Below are 23,658 nucleotides of genomic sequence, written 5' to 3'. Positions count from 1 at the left end.
ACGTTTTTCCTCCTACCCACATAATATCAAGCTTGATTAACAACCCCTCCTTCCACATCATATCATACGCCTTCTCCACATCAAAAAATACAGCTACAACAGTCTCCTTGTTCACCTGGGCCTTCCTGACCTCTGCTTCTAAGCAGAGCACTGGGTCCATTGTTCCCCTACCCTTCCTGAATCCGCTCTGATGTGGCGATACTAACCCCCTGCTCTCCAGGAAGTAAGTTAGTGTCACGAGAATTTTCAATCCCAATGATGATAACAATCACTATAGCTTTGACCAATTTCCCCTAGGTTGTAAAGCTAGGGTTAATAAGAATTAGGCAAAGACTCAGATTCTGCGCACAGCCTTTTATATAACTCCTACAAGCGCCTACAAGTCTACAAGCGCATCTGTTCCTCCCTGGGTGGAGGAACTTTATCTCCTGTCCTTGGTCTCACAGTACCAAAACATGTCTGTTGTCAGTTCCTCTTTATCACACACAAACACAATGTTCCCACTGTCTCACAATATTCTAGTATTATGTCTAAACACATTGTCTCAGCTTCTGTAACTATTAGGGTGAAATACTTTAGTCATTACTCTTAATGTCATTCAGATTCTCTTATCATTACTTTAAACATTTAAATTCCCTTATCAGTTAGCCTCTCCATTATCACACGCTCCATAATCTTACATACATGTGTTCTTAAGGTTATTGGCCAATAGCTTGTTGGCCTCGTTGGGTCCTTCCCTATCTTCCGGATTGGTACCACTACTGCCTCCTTCCAGCTGCCTGGTAGTTTCCCCTTCTCCCACACTGTTGTACAACACCAATACTTTATCCAGTGCCTCATCACTAAGTTGGGCCAACATAACATAGCACACCTCATCTTTCCCAGGTGAAGTTGCCCTTTTCACCTCTACCATTGTAAATGGTGCATTCAACGCATCATTTACATCCTCCCTCCTATCCAGCACTCCAGGATGCTCCTCTCTCGTTCTCTCTCTCCCCCTCTGCCCCTCTGACAAATTTGCCGAGCTATGCACTTGGACAAACGCTTCGGCCATCATCTCTGCCATCTTATCTTACTACCCATCCTCCCCAGTCGTCAACACTGGATAATCCCACTCCCTTCTGACCCCACTCATCCGCTTAATCATCCCCCACACTTCTCCCACTGGTGTCGCCCTTCCAATGGTGTCACAGAACCGACGCCAACATGACCTCTTTGCCTGACGAATAGTTCTCCTCACCAGAGTCTGGGCCTGCTTATACTGAATCAGATGTTGTAAGTTATGTGTCCTTTTCAGTACTGTAAATGCCCTGTTCCTACTTCTCACCATTGCCCCACACTCCTCTGTCCACCATGGGACTACTTTCCTCCTCCTCCTTCCTGAACTCTTAGGTATCACCTCAGTAGCTGCTCCCACTAACGCTGTTCTCACCCAGTTATTCATACTATCCACTTCCCCTCTCAAATCCACCTGAGCCATCACCCGCTCACTTCACTCCTGAAACTGATCCCACTTTGCCCTTTCAAACACCCACCTGCCTACTCCATCCACTGACACCTCCACCTCCCTCTGGCCTACTGTGCATACTATGGGGTAATGATCACTCCCTACTGTTGACTCCTACCATTTCTCACACTCACAGATTCCTGCCATCACACTAGATACCAGAGTGAGGTCCATTGCACTCTTTCCCTGTAACTACATCAATCCTAGTCCCTAAGCCATCATTCAAGCACACCAGATCTTTAACATCTATCAGATTTTCCATCATTTAGCCATTTCCATCCGTCCCCCTGCCCCTCCCCCAGAGTGTGTTGTGGGCATTAAAATTCACACACCACACCACACCACAGGCCAGCAATGTGCACATGGTAGTAGGCTATAAGCAAGAATGTTTCAAAATGCAATCAATTAGCAGGAAAACACCATCCTCAAGTGACTGCAAATGTGATTATGCATGTAATGCTTTATTATAAATGTGCATTTTTATAGTGAAAATTATCTTCCCCAAACTTCAAACTCACACGCCACCTATGTATGCCAGTTAGGCTCTACACCGGTTGAAAATCGTATTAATGTGCTTAATTTGAAGAAGTTATAAAATAGTTTGACAACCCAATTTTTAAGCTTTTAAATGATATCCAACTCAACCATTTATCTTTTCCAGTGATAAAAACATGGATGTCGCAGAATATGGTGGGGATATGCAAAAAGGGTCTACTTTGAGCACCTTTATCTCATAAATGTTTTGGTATTCGGGTAAAAAAAAAAATCACTTCCTGACCACTTCTTCCATGGCCAAGCATGTGCAGTATGATGCTTTCTTTCTTTTTTTATCTAAAGGAATGCTGTCAAATAGTCAATGAATTTAAATAGATTTCACCTGATATAACATTAACTCCCTATAGCTTAATTTGACACATTTAGTCAGCTCATGGATACATTTTTTTAAATGTAATTTGTGTTTTTAGGAAAATGAGAGATCAAATCAGAATGGGAAAATAAAGGATGCAACATCTGACAGCAGCAAGGTAAGTAACATGACAAACTAAGCCACATCATAGGAAATTACCAGCACCTAAGAAAGGCATACAGTGTACACTCCTTCGACCTCTCTCTTCAACAAGCTGTTTTTGCCCACAGGTTTGATGCTGACTGAATGTTTTTTATTTGTCGCAACATTCTCGATAAATCCTAGACTCTGTTGTGCATGAAAAGCCCAGGAGGGCAGCAGTTTGAGATACTGGATCCGGCAAGCCTGGCACCGACAATTATGGCATGTTCAAAGTCGCTTAGGTCACTTGTTTTGCCAATTTTAAGGTTCAATCAAACAGTGGATGCCTGCTTTATATAGCAAGCCATGGCCAAATTACTCACGGTTTGTAGGAGCGATTATTTTTCGTGAATGGGATGGTGTATCTAATGAACTGGCCGGTGAGTGTATAATGGCAATAATTGGCTGGCCACAAACAAACAAATACCGGCGCAGTACAACAGTGGTGTGCCGAACGACATCTTGGAACACACAACTCGTCCGTTCTTGTCATGGATGGCTATTGCAGCAGACGAACCCGGTGTGGTCGAAACGGCTCAATTGGAGGAGTGGAAAAACATTGCTTGGAAAATGACAACGAGTTCAATTTACTTGAGTGGCCTGCGCAGTCCGCAGACCTCAACCCAATAGAGCATCTTTGTGATGAGATGGAACGGGCTGCTGGCAGAATGAATGTATCGCCGTCCAATCTGCAGCAACTGCGTTATGCCATCGCGTCAGCATGGACCAACATCTCTGTGGAACATTTCCGACACCTTGTAGAATGCCCCGAATAATTCCGGATGCTCTGTAGGCAAAGGGGGGCCAACCCGGTACTAGATGGGTGTACCAATTAAACTATTCGGTAAGTGTATATTCATGTAACTGTGGTTCTCTATTAGCGAATGGGCTGGCCTTATCTGCTTTGCTGAAAAATTAACTGCTCAGCGCAGACATCAACAAAGGACCCCCAGACAGAGGACAAACGGTTTCAGCCCTCCACACCAGAAAAGATGAGTCTCTTCGGTGTAAGAATGTCTCACTGTATCTCTCATTTCCAAGCTACATGGAGTTATTTGGGGCAAGGTCTGACCCAAATCTATCTTTTATGTGCAGTACTCTCTCAGTGCTTAGAGATCCACACTAGATGAGGACAACAGAATCTCTCTCTACTCGTTGTCACCTGTAAGTAGTAAAGGGTGAAAGGATCGAATGGCAGCCTCTCTGTAAAGATGCAGAGTGGTTACTGTTAACTACAAATCAACGTTAATTTCATTTGGTTTGTTTTCTGTCTTTGCAGTCAGAAGTTCCTACTGTCACCCTGGAAGCTGACTCGTAAAATCGCAAAGATCCCATTCAAGGTCTTGGATGCTCCAGAACTACAGGATGACTTCTACCTCAACCTTGTGGACTGGTCTGCTCTAAATGTGCTAAGCAGGCTTAGGCACTTGTCTATCTCTGGAGTGCCTGAACCAGCCAGCTACTGCTTGTCTGACTAACACATGTGCATGTGATTTCATTATCCTGTCATTACACATTATGTTAATTTCTATACAAGCCGCCCAGATGTGCATTGATTTATTTTTCCAGGTAACTGGTCTGTGTGATTTAGCAGTGGAGGGAGATTCTGTTACATCAATAGGCTGGTCAGAGTGAGTAAATTCAACTCCATATAATCTGCAGTTTGTCAGTCCCACCATAACACCTTTTACATCTGGTGTTTTTGTGTGGTTTGCTGACTCCAATGCTGTGTGTTTCTGATTTAGGGGCAATCATGTGGCAGTCGGGACTCACAAAGGCTACGTACAGATCTGGGATGCAGCAGCTGGCAAAAAAGCTTTTTACACTAGAGGGACACTGCTAGAGTTGGTGGGCATTCAGGGGGAAAACACCCTTCTGTGGAAATGTCCATTATAGATGTCGCATATTGGTTGTTCATTTCATTAGTCTTTTCCCTCGCCATTCCAATGTCTAATCTTCCACAGGTGCACTGGCATGGAACGCAGACCAGTTGCCGTCAGGGAGTAGAGACCTTATGATCCTGCAGATGATTCGCACATCACCTCTCCAGTCTGAACGCCGGTTGCAGGGTCACCTGCAGGAGGTGTGTGTGGTCGGAAGTGGAGTACAGAGAGCCATAGCCGCGGGAAGTAGTGGTGCTGAGGGTGCCGCAGCACCCACTGATAAATCGAAATAAATACAATTATAAACATTTAAAAAGGAATAGACTAATGATGGAATGCCTTGAATTCATCACAGGACATTCATCAACATAATGCAAAATAATGACCCAACATGGACACGGCATCTTGTCATAGAGGATGGAGGAGCAAAGAACTGTGTTTACTTTGTCACTCGGAAACAATTGAAACTGGACCATTAACAGATTATTACATTTTTTATTGTCATCAACAATGTTTTTATTAGATTTTTTTTCTATTCTTGTCCAGTTCAATTTACAGTTTTGATTTTTGTATTCCATGTCTATGATGAAAATATGTGTTAAAGGAGGGTTAAGATCTAAACTTTGAGTTGATGATGTTACAGTCAGGTCTTATTTATTTGCCATTTAAAAATAAATGTTTTATTGTTGTATAGACTTGGGCAAGATGCATAATATAATGGGACAATCATGGAAGTCCAGTTTCTTTACTTTTGAATGAAAAAATGTATAGTAAACATGTGAAAGCACTACATTGAATATAGTATGGCGGAGAAAACAAAACTAAGTAAAATGTGGGGAATTAACAGAAAATGTATGCCACTCAATAATAAGAAATAAGAGTATTGGCAAAACATGTCTAGTGTTTTCATTTCCACACAAAACTGCTTATACATATAATTTATTTTCTTCTGTGATTTCAAGTAATTGTCATTTGCATCTTTCTTTATGGGCCAATCTCAACAGCCATCTGGTTTTGGCCTATGTAGATATTGGTTATTTGCCATAATATGTACATATTTATATGGAATGGTATAAGCAGATTTATCTAAATATATGACACTGAGTATAAGGTTTCCTTTTTATATAAGGAAATGGAGTGGATGCAGGCTGTGATCCCTTTTACTTTGACAGTTCTGTTGTAGATCGTTGCACGTTCTATTTGTCCTATAAAATAGCAAACATCACCGGATATGAGAAAAGAGCCAAATGAAGGAGAAGATTCCCGGTGTTTGTGATGCTCGTCGTTTGGTGTGATGCAGACAGGGTGGCGAGAGTGGTGAAATAAGTCATTGTCTGTTATTTTGAGTTTTGATGTTGAGTCTTTGCCCGACAAAGTGATGTTAGGATATATAAGTTATCCTGTACGAGCTTTTGTACCGAATACATTACGTTGTTACAGGTGTCAAGCTTATGGGCATGTGGCAGCAGTTTGTAGGAGGAATGTTCCTAGGTGTGAGAAGTGTGCAGAAGGACATGAGAAAGGACTGTGTAGCATTGGGGAAAGTAGTGGTATGTGTTGATTGTAGGGGTGCCCATGGGGCTGGGGATCAGAAAATCCTGTGCGAGAGAGGCAGGTTGAGGTTTCCAGGGTTAGAGTAGTGCAGAAGTTGTCATATGCTGATGCAGTGAAGAAAGTAGAGGAAGATGGGTCAAGGGTGAGGGATCCTGAGAGGAGTGGTGTGAGTATTAGATCTGTACCAGTACAGAGGGATAAGCTGTCAAGTGATATATGTTTCAATAAGATTGGATTTTTAGCATTAACAGCAATGGTTATCAACTATACTGCAGGGATGGAATGTAAGTTGCAGAAAATTGAGGTTGTGGTGGCAGCTGCAGAGAAGTATTTGGTTGTGTGAGACTTGACATCAGAAGTGTTACAGGATGCGTTAAGTGGTGGTGTCCCATCCCTTTAAGTTGTTGGCATGAGGTAGTAGTAAATAGATTTAAATAAATCAAAATCAAATCACATTTTATTTGTCACATATGCCGAATAAAACAGGTGTAGACCTTACACTGAAATGATTAGAGAGCAGCAGTGAATAACAATAGCGGGGCTATATACAGGGGGTACCGATACAGAGGCAATGTGTCACTGTGCGGGGGCACCAGTATCGAGGTAATTGAGATAATTATGTACATGCAGATAGGGTTGTTAAAGTGGCTATGCATTGATAATAACAGAGAGTAGTAGCAGCATGGGGGGTGCAAATAGTCTGGGTAGCCATTTGACTAGCTGTTCAGAAGTATTATGGCCTGGGGATAGAAGCTGTTTAGAAGCCTCTTGGACATAGACTTGGCACTCCTGTACCGCTTGCCGTGCGGTAGCAGAGAGAACAGTCTATGACTAGGGTGGCTGGAGTCTTTGACAATTTTTAGTGCCTTTCTCTGACACCGCCTGGTATAGAGGTCCTGGATGGCAGGAAGCTTAGCCCCGGTGATGTACTGGGCCGTACGCACTACCCTGTGTAGTGCCTTGCGGTCAGAGGCCGAGTAGTTGCCATACCAGGCAATGATGCAACCGATCAGGATGTTCTTGATGGTGCAGCTGTAGAATCTTTTGAGGATCTGAGGACCCATGGCAAATATGTTCAGTCTCCTGAGGGGGAATAGGTTTTGTCGTGCCCTCTTCACGTCTTGGTGTGCTTGGACCATGTTAGTTTGTTGTTAATGTGGACGCCAAGGAACTTGAAGCTCTCAACCTGCTCCACTACAGCCCTGTCGATGAGAATGGGGGCGTGCTCGGTCCTCTTTCTCCTGTAGTCCACAATCATCGCTTTTGTCTTGATCACATTGAGGGAGAGGTTGTTGTTCTTGCACCACATGGTCAGATCTCCGACCTCCTCCCTATAGGCTGTCTCATTGTTGTCAGTGATCAGGCCTACCACTGTTGTGTCATCAGCAAACTTGATGATGGTGTTGGAGTTGTACCTGGCCGTGCAATCATGACTGAACAGGGAGCACAGGAGGGGACTGAGCAGCACCCCTGAGGGGCCCCCGTGTTGAGGATCAGCGTAGCGCATGTGTTGTTACCTACCCTTACCACCTGGGGGTGGTCCGTCAGGAAGTCTAGGATCCAGTTGCAGAGGGAGCTGTTTGGTCCCAGGGTCCTTAGCTTAGTGATGAGATTTGAGGGCACTACGGTGTTGAACGCTGAGCTGTAGTCAATGAATAGCATTCTCACATAGGTTTTCCTTTTGTCCAGGTGAGAAAGGGCAGTGTGGAGTTGATGCTCTCATGCATGTTTCAGTGTTACTTGCTTCGAAGCAAGCATAGAAGTTATTTAGCTCGTCTGGTAGGCTTGTGTCACTGGGCAGCTCTCGGCTGTGCTTCCCTTTGTAGTCTGTAATAGTTTGTAAGCCCTGCCACATCTGACGAGCTTCGGACCCGGTGTAGTACGATTCGATCTTAGTCCTGTATTGACGCTTTGCTTGTTTGATGATTTGTCGGAGGGCATAGCGGGATTTCTTATAAGATTCCGGGTTAGAGTCCCGCTCCTTGAAAGCGGCAGCTCTACCCTTTAGCTCAGTGCGAATTTTGCCTGTAATCCATGGCTTCTGGTTGGGGTATGTACGTACAGTCACTGTGGGGACGATGTCCTCGATGCACTTATTGATAAAGCCAGTGACTGATGTGGTGTACTCCTCAATGCCATCGGAAGAATCCCAGAACATATTCCAGTCTGTGCTAGTAAAACAGTCCTGTAGTTTAGCATCCGCTTCATCTGACTACTTTTTATAGACCGAGGCACTGGTGCTTCCTGCTTTAATAGTGTAGTGGGGTGGTGTTATTTTTATTTCAAAACATTTAGATTTGTTTTTTGGGGGGTAATTGTTGTGTTAGATGGTAGGGTATTTGTTTATTATTTTTTCAAGCAAAGTATAAGGGAGTTGTACTCCAGTCTAGTAGGTGGCGGTAATGCAACATATTGGATGCCAACCGCCGTTAAACCTCATCGAAGAAGTCACCGGATATGCTGCAGAGCGAGCGGGAAGTTGAACCACTAGTACTGGCAGAAAAATATTTTATGGGAAATCATAACAAATGACCAACAGAGCAAAGACTAACTTTTCTTGTGATATTTTTGACAGTCATACACTTGGAAACAAAGTACTTAGCCTGCTTACTATTTATTACAGGCACCTGGCAAGCTAACACATTTAGTATTCGTTTTTGGCGAGCTTTCTTGTAGATACAGGCAGCCAGAGCCATTTTATTTATAAAAAATAAATACGTTACGCTTCTAACGTCGTTAGCTAGATAACGCCCCGCTGGTTTCGACTAAGGTAAGGATGGGGGATAGGACCCTCCTGCGGGCACTAAAGCTGTGGGCGACTGAAGAATTTAATCTACCACCCCAAAGTCTCCCAAACGACAACTACTTTAAAACGTAGGTAACGACGTCATTCATCAATGTCCTATGCTATGCAACTTTTTTGGCCTTGTTGAACTATTCCTCTAATTGCTTTTTGTTGGTAACAATTCATATAGTTGTCTAGTCAATTAAACTCAACGATTTACGATTTTTTTCTGTGTAATTGCGGCCTATTTGGGTGCTGAAATCAGTAGTTTTTTCGGCGTTCCTGTCTGCCCACACTAGTCGCCACACTACCATCGTGAAGTTTAGTTGGTCGACGAATAGCTAGCTATCGTTAGCTAGTTCACAGCTACAGTTTTCCATAGCGACCGTGGCAGACTAAGTTAACTAATATGGACCATCAGTGAGTTAACGCAAGTGTATTGTTTGTTTTGTTTCAGGTTATGTGTTGGCCCAGGAGCCTCAATATGGAGATATGTCACACAACATATTTTCAATCAGAGGTGGGTATGCAGACAAGGTTTTTACAACATATTTGGGAATACTTCGTTGGCCAACGATGACTTTGTTTTGTAATAAGTTTGCTTTTCCAATATCTTGATGTAATTCCTTTATTTTTGCAGGAATGTCAGGGTTATGCGTGGAAATCTTCAGTGGTATCCTTTGGTTTTGTTCTCTTGAGCTATGTACAACGGGTCATTTCATTGTCTTGGAGATGAAACCGACTATTGTCAGGGTAACTGCCTAATTTCTCTGACACCAATATGACACTCACAGGTTTCGTTCTATGAACATTTGTACAAGGGCATTTCCATCGAAAAGGACACATGAGCTCCAACGTGAAGTTCAAAGGAGCATATCAAATTGTGTGTCAAAGGAAAAGCTGACATATTTTTTGGGGAAATGGAGACATAGGTACATTTTAAAATAACTTTACATCTTAAAAATTACACATAAGCAATGACTTTGATTTCTTGATAAACATGGAAAATGGGTCTTGCAAAACATCCACCAGAAATGGTCTCAAAATGCATAGAAACAGAATGTTGAAGTAAAGACCCCTGCCAACTAATATCAACACTTTTATATTTAGTTTTGGAGAAATTGTTTACCTTTAAGTTGAAGAAATATTTCCTTGTGCGTTGTAATTCTGTCAACAAAACCCCCTAAGCAATTTTATAATTTCTCTCCCTTATGAGGGAGGATAATGAAAGTTCACAGAAGTAACAAGTAATGATAGACCTGCCAATTAGTTAGTGACTTTGCTGATATTTCTTAATGAATTATTAAGTGATTCAAATTTGTATTTTCTGGAATTATGCAAAAATCAGTAATGGAATGAATGCAACTGAATTGGCAAAAATGGGGAAATCATAATAGTCAGAAACCACAGATGGGACAATGGCAGGTGACCCATCTTCCACTGGCATACTGTTATGTTCAGCTGATAACTTTTCTGTCTGTTGTCTGGCATTTAAACCAAGTCTGGACAACCTTTCTCACTCTCCAGTTAAAGTCATCTCTGCCAGCTCTTATTGACACCTACCCGTGATTCCCCTCTTTCCATTTACTGTGACCAGCATCCTCACCCACTGAGCACTGACTGACACCGGACATCCATGGACATTAAAATTTGGTCAGTCCACCCTTGCCTTGACGTTAACATCCAAAGACAGACGGACTGGACTGGACCAAATCTGAACCTATCATAGACGTATGTTTCACAAGTTTGGAATGCACAGTATAGTGAGTAGAGCACAGTAGGGTACAATACAGCAGAGCACAGTATATTAAACTACTGTACTGCACGTACAGAATCCTAGTCTGCTGTACTGTACTCTGCTCTGCTGTGCAGCACTGTCCATACTTGTGAAACATGAGAAATTACATTCATATCTAGAAATATGCATTTCTGTGTTGTACAGATCAGGGAGTCATTATGTAATTTATTTACCGTAATTCCGTTACCGGGTGTAAATCCACTTCACTTATTGTAGTTTAACCAAAAGCAAACATTTTAAATTTTCTTCTCCCCAAACTCAAGGTACCATAGCATATCTGACCCTCCCCAGAGTTTTGTGAAAACGTGCTCACATAAAAACCTGAGGAAGATTTTTTACCATAATTCCATTAACAAATTTCACATCTTTACGGTTCAATCACAAAATAATTCTGGTTAATTTGTTCAGTAGAAATGGTTTAAAGCAGTCCTTGTGCATGGAGTTGTATGGTTTGTTTAACTTTGAAATCAGGCCTCCCGAGTGGCGCAGCGTTCTGAGGCACTGCATCGCACTGCACTGCATCGCTTGAGGCATCACTGCAGACCGGGTTCGTTCCCAGGCTGTGTCACAACCAGCCGTAACCGGGCGGCGCACAATTGGCCCAGCGTCGTCTGGGTTAGGGGAGGGTTTGGCCGGGGGGGTTTTACTTGGCTCAGCGCGCTCTAGCGACTCCTTGTGTCGGGCCGGGCGCCTGCAGGCTTATTTCGGTCGTCAGTTGAACGGTGTTTCCTCCAACACATTGGTGCGGCTGGCATCTGGGTTAAGCTGGCAGGTGTTAAGGAGCATGTTTTGGCAGGTCATGTATCGGAAGACTCATGACTCGACCTTCGCCTCTCCCGAGCCCAGTGGGGATTTGCAGCGATGACACAAGATCGTAATTGGCTCTATGAAATTGGTGTTGAAAAAATACAAACAAACAACTTTGAAATCAATGTTTTTTGGTTTGGCATACATAAAAATAAAATAAAAAAATGAGTCAGTGCGTAATTCCGTTACCATGGAATTGCCCACAAGCCTTTCCTTGACATTGTGATCTCTCAGGTACAAAGTTCTACAAGATAAGGAGGTACACCCAATATTTCGAAACAATTCGCTACATAATTTGATATACAGTGCATTCAGAAAGTATTCAGACCCTTTGACCTTTTCCACATTTTGGCACATTACAGCCTTATTTTCTTCAATCCACACACAATACCCCATATGACAAAGCAAAAACTGAAATATCACATTTACATAAGTATTCAAACCTTTTACTCAGTACTTTAAGCACCTTTGGCAGCAATTACAGCATTGAGTCTTCTTGGGTAAGACGCTACAAGCTTGGCACACCTGTATTTGGGGAGTTTCTTCCATTCTTCTCTGCAGATCCATTCAAGCTCTGTCAGGATGGATGGGGAGTGTCGCTGCACAGCTATTTTCATGTCTCTCCAGAGATGTTTGATCGGGTTCAAGTCCGGGCTTTGGCTGGGCCAATCAAGGGCATTCATAGACTTGTCCCAAAGCCACTCCTGCATTGTCTTGGCTGTGTGCCAAGACAATGCAGGAGTGGCTTTGGGACAAGTCTCTGAATGCCCTTGATTGGCCCAGCCAATGGTGGTGTTGGTGGTGTAATGGTGTTGATGTGAGCCATGACCAGCTTTTCAAAGCACTTCATGGCTACGGACGTGAGTGCTACGGGTCTGTAGTCAATTAGGCAGGTTGCCTTTGTGTTCTTGGGCACAGGGACTATGGTGGTCTGCTTGAAACATGTTGGTATTACAGACTCAATCAGGGACTATGGTGGTCTGCCAGTTGGTGAACACATGCCCGGAGCACACGTCCTGGTAATCCGTCTGGCCCCGCAGCCTTGTGTATGTTGACTTGTTTAAAGGTCTTACTCACGTCGGCTACGGAGAGCATGATCACACAGTTGTCCCGAACAGCTGATGCTCTCATGCATGCCTCAGTGTTGCTTGCCTCGAAGCGAGCATAGAAGTGATTTAGCTCGTCTGGTAGGCTCGTGTCACTGGTCAGCTCACGGCTGTGCTACCCTTTGTAGTCTGTAATAGTTTGTAAGCCCTGCCACATACGACGAGCGTCGGAGCCGGTGTAGTATAATTCGATCTTAGCCCTGTATTGACGCTTTGCTCATTTGATGGTTCGTCGCAGGGCATAGCGGGATTTCTTGTAAGCTTCTGGGTTATAGTCCCGCACCTTGAAAGCGGCAGCTCTACCCTTTAGCTCAGTGTGAATGTTGCCTGTAATCCATGGCTTCTGGTTGGGGTATGTACGTACAGTCACTGTAGGGACGACGTCCTCGTTGCCCTTATTAATAAAGCCAGTGACTGATGTGGTGTATTCCTCAATGCCATCGGAAGAATCTCGGAACATGTTCCAGTCTGTGATAGCAAAACAGTCCTGTAGTTTAGCATCTGCTTCATCTGACCACTTTTTCTATAGACCGAGGCACTGGTGCTTCCTGCTTTCATTTTAGCTTGGAAGCAGGAATCAGGAGGATAGAGTTGTGGTCGGATTTACGAAATGGAGGGCGAAGGATAGCTTTGTACGCGTCTCTGTGTGTGGAGTACAGGTGATCTAGAATTATTTCCCCTTTGGTTGCACATTTAACATGTTGATAGAGATTTGGTAGAACTGATTTAAGTTTCCCTGCATTAAAGTCTCCGGCCACTAGGAGTGCCGCCTCTGGGTGAGTGGTTTCCTTATACAGCTGACTGAGTGCAGTCTTAGTGCCAGCATCTGTTTGTGGTGGTAAATAAACAGCCACGAAAATATAGCTGAGAACTCTAGGCTAGTAGTGTGGTCTGCAATTTATCACAATATACTCTACTTCAGGCGAGCAAAATCTAGAGACATTCTTAGATTTCGTGCACCAGCTATTGTTTACAAATATGCTCAAACCGCCCCCCCTCGTCTTACCGGAGTGTGCTGTTCTATCCTGCCAGTGCAGCGTATATCCCGCTAGCGGAATATCCATGTCGTCATTCAGCCACGATTCCGTGAAAAATAGGATATTACAGTTTTTTAATGTCCCGTTGGTAGGATATTCGTGATCGTACCTTGTCTAATTTATTGTCCAATGATTGCACGTTGGCGAGTAATATTGACGGTAACGGCAGCTTTCCTACTCGCCTTCTGCGGGTCCTGACGAGGCATCCGGCTCTTCGTCCCCTGTACCTGCGTCGCTTCCTCTTGCGAATAACTGGGATGTCTGCCCTGCCGGGTGTTTGGAGAATATCATGTGAGTCTTGCTTGTTGTTGAAAAAATCTTTGTCGAATCTGAAGTGAGTGATCGCTGTCCTGATATCCAGAAGCTGTTTTCTGCCGTAAGATACGGTTGCAGAAACATTATGTACAAAATAACACACAAAAAAATACATAATAGCACAATTGGTTGGGCGCCTGTAAAACTGCTGCCATTTCTTCCGGTGCCATTTTGGGCTGTCGTGCTTTTTACTAAGGAGTGGCATCTTTCTGGGCACTCTACCATAAAGGCCTGGTTGGTGGAGTGCTGCAGAGATGGTTGTTCTTCTGGAAGTTTCTCCCATCTCCACAGAGGAACTCTGGAGCTCTGTCAGAGTGACCATCAGGTTCTTGGTCACCTCCCTGACCAAGGCCCTTCCCCCCGATTGCTCAGTTTGGCTGGGCGGGCAGCTCTAGGAAGAGTCTTGGTGGTTCCAAACTTTGTCCATTTAAGAATGATGGAGGCCCCTGTGTTCTTAGGGACTTTCAACGCTTCAGAATTTTTTGGGGTACCCTTCCCCAGATGTGTGCCTCGACACAATCCTGTCTCGGCGCTCTACGGACAATTCCTTTGACCTCATGTCTTGATATTTGCTCTGACTTGCACTGTCAACTGTGGGACCTTATATAGATAGGTGTGTGCCTTTCCAAATCATATCCAATCAATTGAATTTACTATAGGTGGACTTCAATCAAGTTGTAGAAACATCTCAAGGATGATCAATGGAAACAGGATGCACCTGAGCCTCAGAAAATGGTTTGAATACTTATGTAAATAAGGTATTATTTTTTAAATATTTTTTTTATACATCTGCATACATTTCTCAACATGTTTTCATTTTGTCATTATGGGGTGTTGTGTGTTAAAATAAATATTTAATCCATTTTAGAGTAAGGCTATAACGTAACTGTGGAAAAAGTCAAGGGCTCTGAATACTTTCCTAATGCACTGTAGGTACAGTATCATGATTTTTAGACTGTCAGAGTTAGCATTATGTTTTCTGTGTGAACATTATTTTAATTACATTGTATGTATTTGTGTGCAGTTAAAAAAGGTAGTGGGGCAGAGTGATGCTGCTAAGCGGCTTGAGCTTCAGGAGCAGATAGAGGATCTGAGAGCCGAACTCAACCACCTGGACTCTCAAATCAATGGGACTGAAGCACAGCTACTTACTGAAGGTGAGCCTTTTAACAAATATGCATACAGCGGGGTCTGAAATAGACAAAAATTACTCAAATAAATGTATAATTCAAATACTGAGCTATGTTGTATGCTCTAAAAGAAAATTGGGAAATTATATTACACTAATACAATTGCTCCGAGAGATTTTGTAACAAGTCATATTTTCTTTCTCTAAAAGGTAGGGGTCAAATTTGACACCCCTGTTTTCAATACCTTTCAAAACCTCACCTTGTGAAGATAACGTTACTGAGCCTATTTGAATTGTTTTAGTCATTTTTGATCATCTTTATCAAGGGTGTCAATATTTTTGGACCCCACTGTATAATTTGGTTTTCCACATCTTAAATTGTGCTAGGTTTGTATATGCTGATATGTTGATGCCCCCTTTTGCCGTGACATGTTGTGCTGTAACGTTTCTTTTGTATTGAGTAGAAGAGTCCATTAACTGGAGCTGGGGAATGGTGAAGGAGAACCAACGCCGGGAGCTGCTTTTACAGGCCTTTAAGCAGCGCTGCATGAAGGAGCGCCACGTTCTCTCAGAGGATACCCGCAAGATTAGTGGACACTCCCAGGTTCTGGAACAGCTGTCTAGGTGTGCTTCCTGGAGCCTCTGTTTACCCTTACCATTTCTTAACACACTTCTACATACATTCTAATGCCACAAACCCAGCCCAAATCCATTCTTTACTTTTGGTGTGTTTTGCAGGAAGGCAGAGCTGGAGGTGGTGTTTGGAAATGAAGCCTCCAATAGCAGTGGGGACTATCTCAACCCAACAGGAGCAGAGCCTCAGGTTCTGGTAAGTGCTTTTACTTAAAATAAATTGTTGATGCTTTATATGATATAATCTGTGATGGTTTTGTATTGGACTAATCTTCTTTCTATTCCTCCTTAGCGTAATGTGAGAGAGCTGTGTGATGAAAGACTCCTCTTCTTCCAGTCTTTACAAGAGAGTGAGCTGAAAATGGCGCCCTCCACTGCCACACAGTAAGAATTATCAGATGGTTTTATATAGGAACCAGAGTCATCCATGAGATTCTTCTATTGCTAAATCATCATTGACTCTCTGTCTTCAGCTTGACTCGTGAACAAAGAACTGCAGTATTTCAGCATTGGTTAAGTGCTGTGGAGGTAAGTTGCGTTGTTGTTTGCATCTAGTTAGTTAGTGCCTTCGGAAAGTTTTCAAACCCCTTGACTTTTTCCACATTTTGTTACATTACAGCCTTATTCTAAAATTGATTAAATTCTTTTTTCCCCTCATCAATCGACACACAATACTCCATAATGACAAAGCGAACAGAGGTTTTTAGAAGAAATAAATATATATCACATGTACATAAATATTTATACCCTTTACTCAGTACTTTGTTGTCTCGAAGCCACTCCTGCGTTGTCTTGGCTGTGTGCTTAGGGTTGTTGTTCTGTTGGAAGGTAAACCTTAACCCCAGTCTGAGGTCCTAACCTGCTCCAGAGCGCTTTTCATGAAGGATCTCTCTGTACTTTGCGCCTTTCATCTTTGCCTCAACTCTGACTAGTCTCCCAGTCCCTGCCGCTGAAAAACATCCCCACAGCATGATGCTGCCACCATTATGCTTCACCGTAGGGATGGTGCCAGGTTTCCTTCAGATGTGACACTTGGCATTCAGGCCAAAGAGTTCAATCTTGGTTTCATCAGACCAGAGTATCTTCTCCTGGTCTGAGAGTCTTTAGGTGCATTTTGGCAAACTCGAAGCGGGCTGTCATGTGCCTTTTTAATGAGGAGTGGCTTCTGTCTGGCCACTCTACCATAAAGGCCTGGTTGGTGGAGTGCTGTAGAGATGGTTGTCCTTCAGGAAGGTTCTCCCATCTCCACAGAGGAACTCTAGAGCTCTGATAGTGTCTCGGAGCTCTACGGACAATTGCTTTGACCTCACGGCTTGGTTTTTTCGCTGACATGCACTGTCAACTGGGACCTTATATAGACAGGTGTGCCTTTCCAAATCATGTCCAATCAACTAAATTTACCAAAGGTGGACTCCAATCAAGTTGTAGAACCATCTCAAGGATGATCAATGGAAACAGGATGCACCTGAGCTCAATTTTGAGTCTCATAGCAAAGGGTCTGAATACTTAAGTAAATAAGGTATTTCATTTTTAATTTAAAAAAAATATATATATACATTTTCAAAAATGTGAAAACTATTTTTGCTTTGTCATTATGGAGTATTGTGAATAAATTGCTGAGAATTTTTATTTCATCCATTTTATAATAATGTGGAAAAAGTCAAGGGGTCTGAATACTTTCCCGAAGACACTGTACATGACGATCTGTTTCATATTTGCTTCAGTTGAGTGAGAATGGTATTATAAGTTTTATCTCATCAGGACTTGTTGCGATGCTATCCTCCAAACCAAGTGCTGTCAGCCTTGCAGTACCTGGCCTTGGGACAGGAAATTACATTGGAGGAGAAGCTTGCCTCATTGGATGTGGCTCGTGATGTTGCTGCATTACGGTAAATTGGTAAAAAAAAAAAAAAAAATTACATGTAGCTGGACAGAAATCTGCATGGATTGGAATTAAAGGGCAAATATATCTGTTTTGTTTTAGGTTTCGCTATGAGAGTAATCACCTGTTAGACATCTCGAAAGAAGAGGAAGCGCTACCACCCGTTAAGAGTCTTTTACAGGTGCTTTACACACATTTCAGTTTACACTACAATACCAACATGGGGTTAAGACTCTGCATAGGCTTGAACAGTACTGTAGTTCACTGTTGCTGTATTTGATATGTGTCTGATCTTTTTGCAGTCAGCCTGGGAGGAGGTGGAACAGAGTCTGATGGAACTGGCTCAAACGCGTTCACAAATTCAACAGCTGAAGACCAAGCTTCATGCCCGAAAGAATGAGGCAGAGTTTGAGCTGCTTGGCGGGGAATCTCAAACCCAAGCCCTGACACAGTAAGTCTGCACTACAGATTGGCTTTTTCCACAACATTTACGTTTTGTCATTAATAAACATGCTCAGCCTCTAATGAAGTCATGTCAATTCATCAAAATACTCTGGTTTCTTTTCTCCCATGTTTCCTTCCTGCCCAGGTCAGTGTTTGAGCTGGAGATGCAGTGTGTGATGCAGGCAGCAGTGCGAGATGGTGTGCGAAACCAGTGTGTTGAAATGGAGCAACATGCCAGGGACAAACAGGAGGCCCTTCGCAACCTGCGGAGCCAATGGCAGAGCATCACAGACTTCAGACAGCTTGTGGTGAGGAAATGTACTGTTTTTTGCAGTCTGTATTTCTACCTTTGTCTTCCACACACAACACCACAGCATTTAACCACTTGCCACATGTTAACCTAAACAAGTGTGACACACTTTTGTCATGTTTTTCTTCATAGGACGTCAGGCAGGAACAGACAAGAGGTCTGATCAAGGGGAATTCAACAGCTAAGACTGAACTGACTCGCATGCACAAGGAGGTAGGCCCTCTATATGCTTCTGTGTACTCTAATGCATACTGTGTAAACAGTGGCCAATTACTCAACCTCTTCCTCTCTCTTGTCTGACCCTAGATTGGCCAGTTTGTCCAGGGAAAACTGACTCCCCAGTTTGGTGAAGTTCTTTCAGCAGCCAATAGGCTTCGCAACTCTGTGTCCCAGGAGGCCAGACAGTTTGGAAACGTGTCACTAGTAACACTTGATTGCAGGCTCATTGAAGGGTAAGAGCTTCCTATTTGTTGGTGTTTGATGGGTGAGTTGACATCTTCTGATCATAAGGCTGACTGGCTCTCGTTCAGGCAAATGAGAAAGAAGTGCACTCAGGTTACCCGGATGGCCAAAGTGTTTTTATTTGAAGCAGTTGTTCTCTCTGTGGGTCTAACCCCAAGAAGTTCTGGAAAATGGTTAAAGACCTGGAGAATAAACCCTCCTCCTCAGCTGCCCATGTCCCTTAAAGTTGATGATGTGGTTGTTACTGACAGGAAGCACATGGCTGAGCTCTTTAATCACCACTCCAATAAGTCAGGATTCCATTTTAACTCAGCCATGCCTCCTTGCCCGTTCAACATTTGCAATGCAACTAGCCTCGATGCTCCTCCCTATTTTTCCCCCTGCCCAGCTACAAAGTTTCTCCCTGCAGGCGGTCATTGAGTCCGAGGTGCTAAAGGAGCTCCTTAAACTTGACCCCCAAAAAACATCTTTCTTCTTTAAGGTTGCTGCCCCTATAATCTCCAAGCCTATCTCTGACCTTTTTAACCTGTCCCTCCTCTCTGGGGAGATTCCCATTGCTTGGAAGGCAGCTACTGTTAGTACTTTATTTAAAGGGGGAGATCAAGCTGATCCTAACTGTTATAGGCCTATTTCTATTTTGCCCTGTTTATCAAAAGTGTTGGAAAAACTTGTCAATAATGAACTCATTGGCTTTCTTTATGTCTATAGTATTCTCTCTGGTATGCAATCTGGTTTCCGCTCAGATTATGGATGTGTCACTGCAACCTTAAAGGTCCTCAATGATGTCACCATTGCCCTTGATTCTATGCAATGTTGTGCTGCTATTTTTATTGACTTGGCCAAAGATTTTGATACGGTAGACCATTCCATTCTTGTGGGCTGGCTAAGGAATATTGGTGTCTGAGGGTTCTTTGGCCTGGTTTGCTAACTACCTCTCTCAAAGAGTGCAGTGTATAAAGTCAGAAAATCTGATGTCTCAGCCACTGCCTGTCACCAAGAATGTACCCCAAGGCTCAAACTTAAGCCCCACACTTTTCTCAATTTACATCAACAACATAGCTCAAGCTCTCTCATCCATTTATATGCAGATGATAGTCTTATACTCAGCTGGCCCCTCCCCGACAAAGCTTTCTTCGTGTCCAACAAATTTTCTCTGCCCTTAACCTTGTTCTGAACACCTCCAAAACAAAGGTCATGTGGTTTGGTAAGAAGAGTGCCCTTCTCCCCACAGGTGTGATTACTACCTCTGAGGGTTTAGAGCTTGAGGTAGTCACCTCATATAAGTACTTGGGAGTATGGCTAGACGGTACACTGTCCTTCTCTCAACACATATCAAAGCTGCAGGCTAAAGTTAAATCTGGACTTGGTTTCCTCTATCGTAATCGCTCCTCTTTAAACCCAGCTGCCAAACTAACCCTGATTCAGATGACGATCCTACCCATGCTAGATTACAGAGACGTAATTTATAGATCGGCAGGTAAGGGTCCTCTCGTCCGGCTAGGTGTTCTTTACCATTCGGCCCTGAGATTTGCCACCAATGCCCTTATAGGATGCATCACTGCACTCTATACTCCTCTGTAAACTGGTCATCTCTGTATACCCTTCACAAGACCCACTGGTTGTTGCTTATTTATTAAAACCCTCTTAGCCCCCCCCCATCTGAGATATCTACTGCAGCCCTCATCCTCCACATACAACACCCGTTCTGCCAGTCACATTCTGTTAAAGGTCCCCTAAGCACACACATCCCTGGGTCGCTCGTCTTTTCAGTTCGCTGCAGCTAGCGACTGGAACGAGCTGCAACAAACACTCAAACTAGACAGTTTTATCTCAATCTCTTCATTCAAAGACTCAATCATAGACACTCTTACTGACAGTTGTTGCTGCTTTGTGTGATGTATTGTTGTCTCTACCTTCTTGCCCTTTGTCTGTTGTCTGTGCCCAACAATGTTTGTACCCTTTTTTGTGCTGCTACCATGTTGTGCTGCTGCCATGTTGTTGCTATCATGCTATGTTGTCATCTTAGGTCTCTCTTTATGTAGTGTTGTCTCTTGTCGTGATGTGTGTTTTTATCCTATATTTAAATGTATTTTTAATCACAGACCCCATCTCCGCAGGAGATCTTTTGGTAGGCCGTCATTGTAAATACAAATTTGTTCCTAACTGATTTGCCTATTTAATTAAAATAAAACATGTTTTTAGTAATTGGTCTGGCTGAGAAAAAATGCTCAGAGGGAGATTTTTCAGATGGTTAAGTTCTGTCATCTGCTATATATTTCAGCGAGCAGAGAATTCCAGCTGCGTGGTTGTCTATCCATCGCTTGCATTCCTCGCACTTCCACAATCTGTGTCAAAGCATGGCTTTTCCAATGTACAGGGTGAGTCCTAACAGATTATTCCATGACCATTTATGCACCTAGAGGTTTGCTTTTTGCTCTTATCCTGTTTATTTATATATTCTCTATTCTGTCTCTTTGTTTCTCTGCCAGGCCCCTGAGGAACTGTACTCGCAAGCTCTATCCCAGCATTTGGAGCTTCGCTTTCTGCGTCGTTTGCTGCAATTTCACTCCTCCTCTTTAGCAAATGTAGAGAAGCAAGGAGCGCTGCTACCTGCACCTGACCAACAAGGTACAGGTCTTCTATAGAGTTCAAAGCTGCAAACTAACAAATGGGATAGCTAGATGCCATTCAATCAGACTCAAATCACACTGTATCACTGCTCTTTACCTGGTTAACCATGCTCTTTACCTGGTTAACCATTCAGTTTTACATGTCTGACTGATATCTTCGTCTCCCTTTAATCTCCCTTTTCTTTATTTCTTCTTAGCCCTCCTGCTACGTGTCCTGGAGGAAGACAAGGAGCTGCTTCAGTCTTTGTTACCCAGGGTTTGGGAGCTCACCCAGTACTGCTCACAGGGCCTTTCTTACGGGAATCAGGTTAAGACTGCCATTTCCTATTGGTAAGTGTTCCCATTAACTCTTTCTCACATAGAGCTCCCTTGTATTAAACCTCAATATTATTCACCAGCTAGACTATTGACAATTAATTAATTTGTTCTGTCTGTGCAGGTGGGATCAGCCTGCTCAGTTTGCTCTGCCTGACATACGCAAGGGGGGACTGACTTTTCAGCAGTGGCTACAGAGGTGGAAATTTGCAGCCAAGGCTTCTTAATGACTTCCATGAAAAATAGACAAGTGCATAGATGGACAACAATACTCTTCTAAAACTACAATTTTATTCCCACTAAGGTTAATTTACTATATTTTTTGTTTTTCACATCTCCTTTTTGCCATTCAATGTACACTACATTGCCAAAAGTATGTTGACACCCTTTCAAATGAGTGGATATGGTTATTTCAGGCACACTCGTTGTTGACAGGTGTATGAAATCGAGCACACAGCCATGCAACGTCAGCACATTAACTGATCATCGGGAGCTTCATGAAATGGGTTTCCATGGCCGAGCAGCCGCACACAAGCCTAAGATCACCAAGCGCATTGCCAAGCATCAGCTGGAGTGGTGTAAAGCTCGCCACCATTGGACTCTGGAACATTGGAAACACATTCTCTGAAGTGATGAGTCACACTTCACCATCTGGCAGTCCGACGGATGAATCTGGGTTTGGCGGATGCCAGGACAACGCCACCTTCCCGAAAGAATGTCATATGTAAAGTTTGGTGTAGGAGGAATAATGGTCTGGGGCTGTTTTTCATGGTTCGGACTAGGCCCCATAGTTCCAGTGAAGGGAAATCTTAACGTTACAGCAAACGATTCTGTGCTTCCAACTTTGTGGCAACAGTTTGGGGAAGCCCTTTCCTGTTTCAGCATGACAATGCCCCTGTGCACAATAGAAGTGCATACAGAAGTGGTTTGTTGAGCTCGGTGTGGAAGAACTTGACTGGCCTGCACAGAGCCCTGACCTCAACTCCATCAAACACCTTTGGGATGAATTTGAACGCTGACTGCGAGCCATGCCTAATTGGCCAACATCAGTGCCCAATCTAACTAATGCTCTTGTGGCTGAATGGAAGCATGTCCCTGCAGCAATGTTCCAACATCTACTGGAAAGCATTCCCAGAAGAGAGGAGGCTGTTAGAAAAAAGGGTGGGACCAACTCTATTAATGCCCATGATTTTGGAATGAGATGTTCGACGAGCAGGTGTCCACATACTTTTCGCTGTGCCGTGTATATCACAAGTAAATTGCTGTTGTCTTTATGCCATTAAATCAACTTTGCCTGCACTTGATCTTTTTCTTAATGATTTTGACGGTTAACCTCAATCACAAATGTAATCCTATTTGAACAAGACCGTTACGTTAGTAGTTATCCATATCACCAATACATACACAAGTAAATAGAGTAGATTGTTGAAATAAATGAGCTTGTTATTCCATAAATAGGACCACTTTGTCCATGGTATGGGTTTGCTCAATTTGGATGGTTGGAGTTGTATGAATACATCTAAAATAAAATTGTATTCATCAGGTACACACAACAGGTATAGTTTGTGCAGCGAAATGCTTGTCTGCTACTTCCCTTAACTTCACAGTGCAATAAAAAAATAAAAAAATAGAGTATGCATAGCTGATATGTACAGAATATATACAGTATAGAGTATGAATGTGCTATGCCAAGTATGACTGTATTTACAAATAAAGTATCTAATACAAATATCCTGTGTGTATTGTAGTAGGCCACTAGCTATATTCAGGTCTTGGTCTTCTGTGTGATGCGCATTGTTGGCACGCCCATTACTTTCCCTCCCGGTTGATTCTGTGTTGGTGAGTGGCAGGCCGTCAAATTCTGTGCTCACATCTCAAACTATGCAAATAAACGCTTTGCCATTCGTAAAAATATTCACGTTCTGCGTGCAACGTGTATACACTTGTGTAAAAAGATTTCCTCCAGTCAGTGTGAAAATTGAACAAGGACTGTACTGTTGTAGTGAGGTAAGG

The 23,658-nt window shown here is 43.2% G+C and overlaps 1 protein-coding gene and 1 long non-coding RNA gene across 8 annotated transcripts; both read left to right on the top strand.

Moving 5' to 3' along the window:
- Positions 1-2,307: 2,307 nt before the first annotated feature.
- LOC129855295 (uncharacterized) lies at positions 2,308-5,341 on the top strand. Of its 4 annotated transcripts, none has more exons than XR_008759482.1 (5): positions 2,308-2,532; positions 2,645-3,399; positions 3,651-3,719; positions 3,835-4,186; positions 4,301-5,341. It is a non-coding gene; the product is annotated as an uncharacterized LOC129855295 (long non-coding RNA). The 4 variants fall into 4 exon arrangements; XR_008759484.1 differs by lacking the exon at positions 2,308-2,532 and adding an exon at positions 3,488-3,562 and having other exon boundaries at positions 2,555-3,399; positions 4,301-5,340; XR_008759483.1 differs by lacking the exon at positions 2,308-2,532 and having other exon boundaries at positions 2,558-3,399; positions 4,301-4,403; positions 4,520-5,339.
- A 3,106-nt stretch (positions 5,342-8,447) lies between these two features.
- On the top strand, positions 8,448-23,376 carry LOC129855293 (HAUS augmin-like complex subunit 5). Of its 4 annotated transcripts, XM_055922790.1 has the most exons (19): positions 8,448-8,866; positions 9,235-9,297; positions 9,418-9,450; positions 11,617-11,641; positions 14,865-14,997; positions 15,434-15,593; positions 15,708-15,798; positions 15,895-15,986; positions 16,076-16,130; positions 17,364-17,491; positions 17,587-17,665; positions 17,787-17,935; positions 18,074-18,236; positions 18,371-18,451; positions 18,545-18,690; positions 20,982-21,078; positions 21,190-21,328; positions 21,528-21,660; positions 21,770-23,376. In XM_055922790.1, exons 1-19 carry the CDS (start codon positions 8,769-8,771, stop codon positions 21,870-21,872), a joined length of 1,968 nt encoding a protein of 655 aa, XP_055778765.1. In that variant the 5' UTR covers positions 8,448-8,768; the 3' UTR covers positions 21,873-23,376. The 4 variants fall into 4 exon arrangements, with proteins under 4 accessions (XP_055778765.1, XP_055778766.1, XP_055778767.1 ...); XM_055922791.1 differs by lacking the exon at positions 11,617-11,641 and having other exon boundaries at positions 8,778-8,866; positions 9,418-9,530; XM_055922793.1 differs by lacking the exons at positions 8,448-8,866; positions 9,235-9,297 and having other exon boundaries at positions 11,047-11,641.
- Positions 23,377-23,658: the final 282 nt, after the last annotated feature.

The sequence above is a fragment of the Salvelinus fontinalis genome, chromosome 5 (assembly GCF_029448725.1).
Source record: "Salvelinus fontinalis isolate EN_2023a chromosome 5, ASM2944872v1, whole genome shotgun sequence".
NCBI lineage: Eukaryota > Metazoa > Chordata > Actinopteri > Salmoniformes > Salmonidae > Salvelinus > Salvelinus fontinalis.
This window is presented reverse-complemented; position numbering and strand designations above follow the sequence as displayed.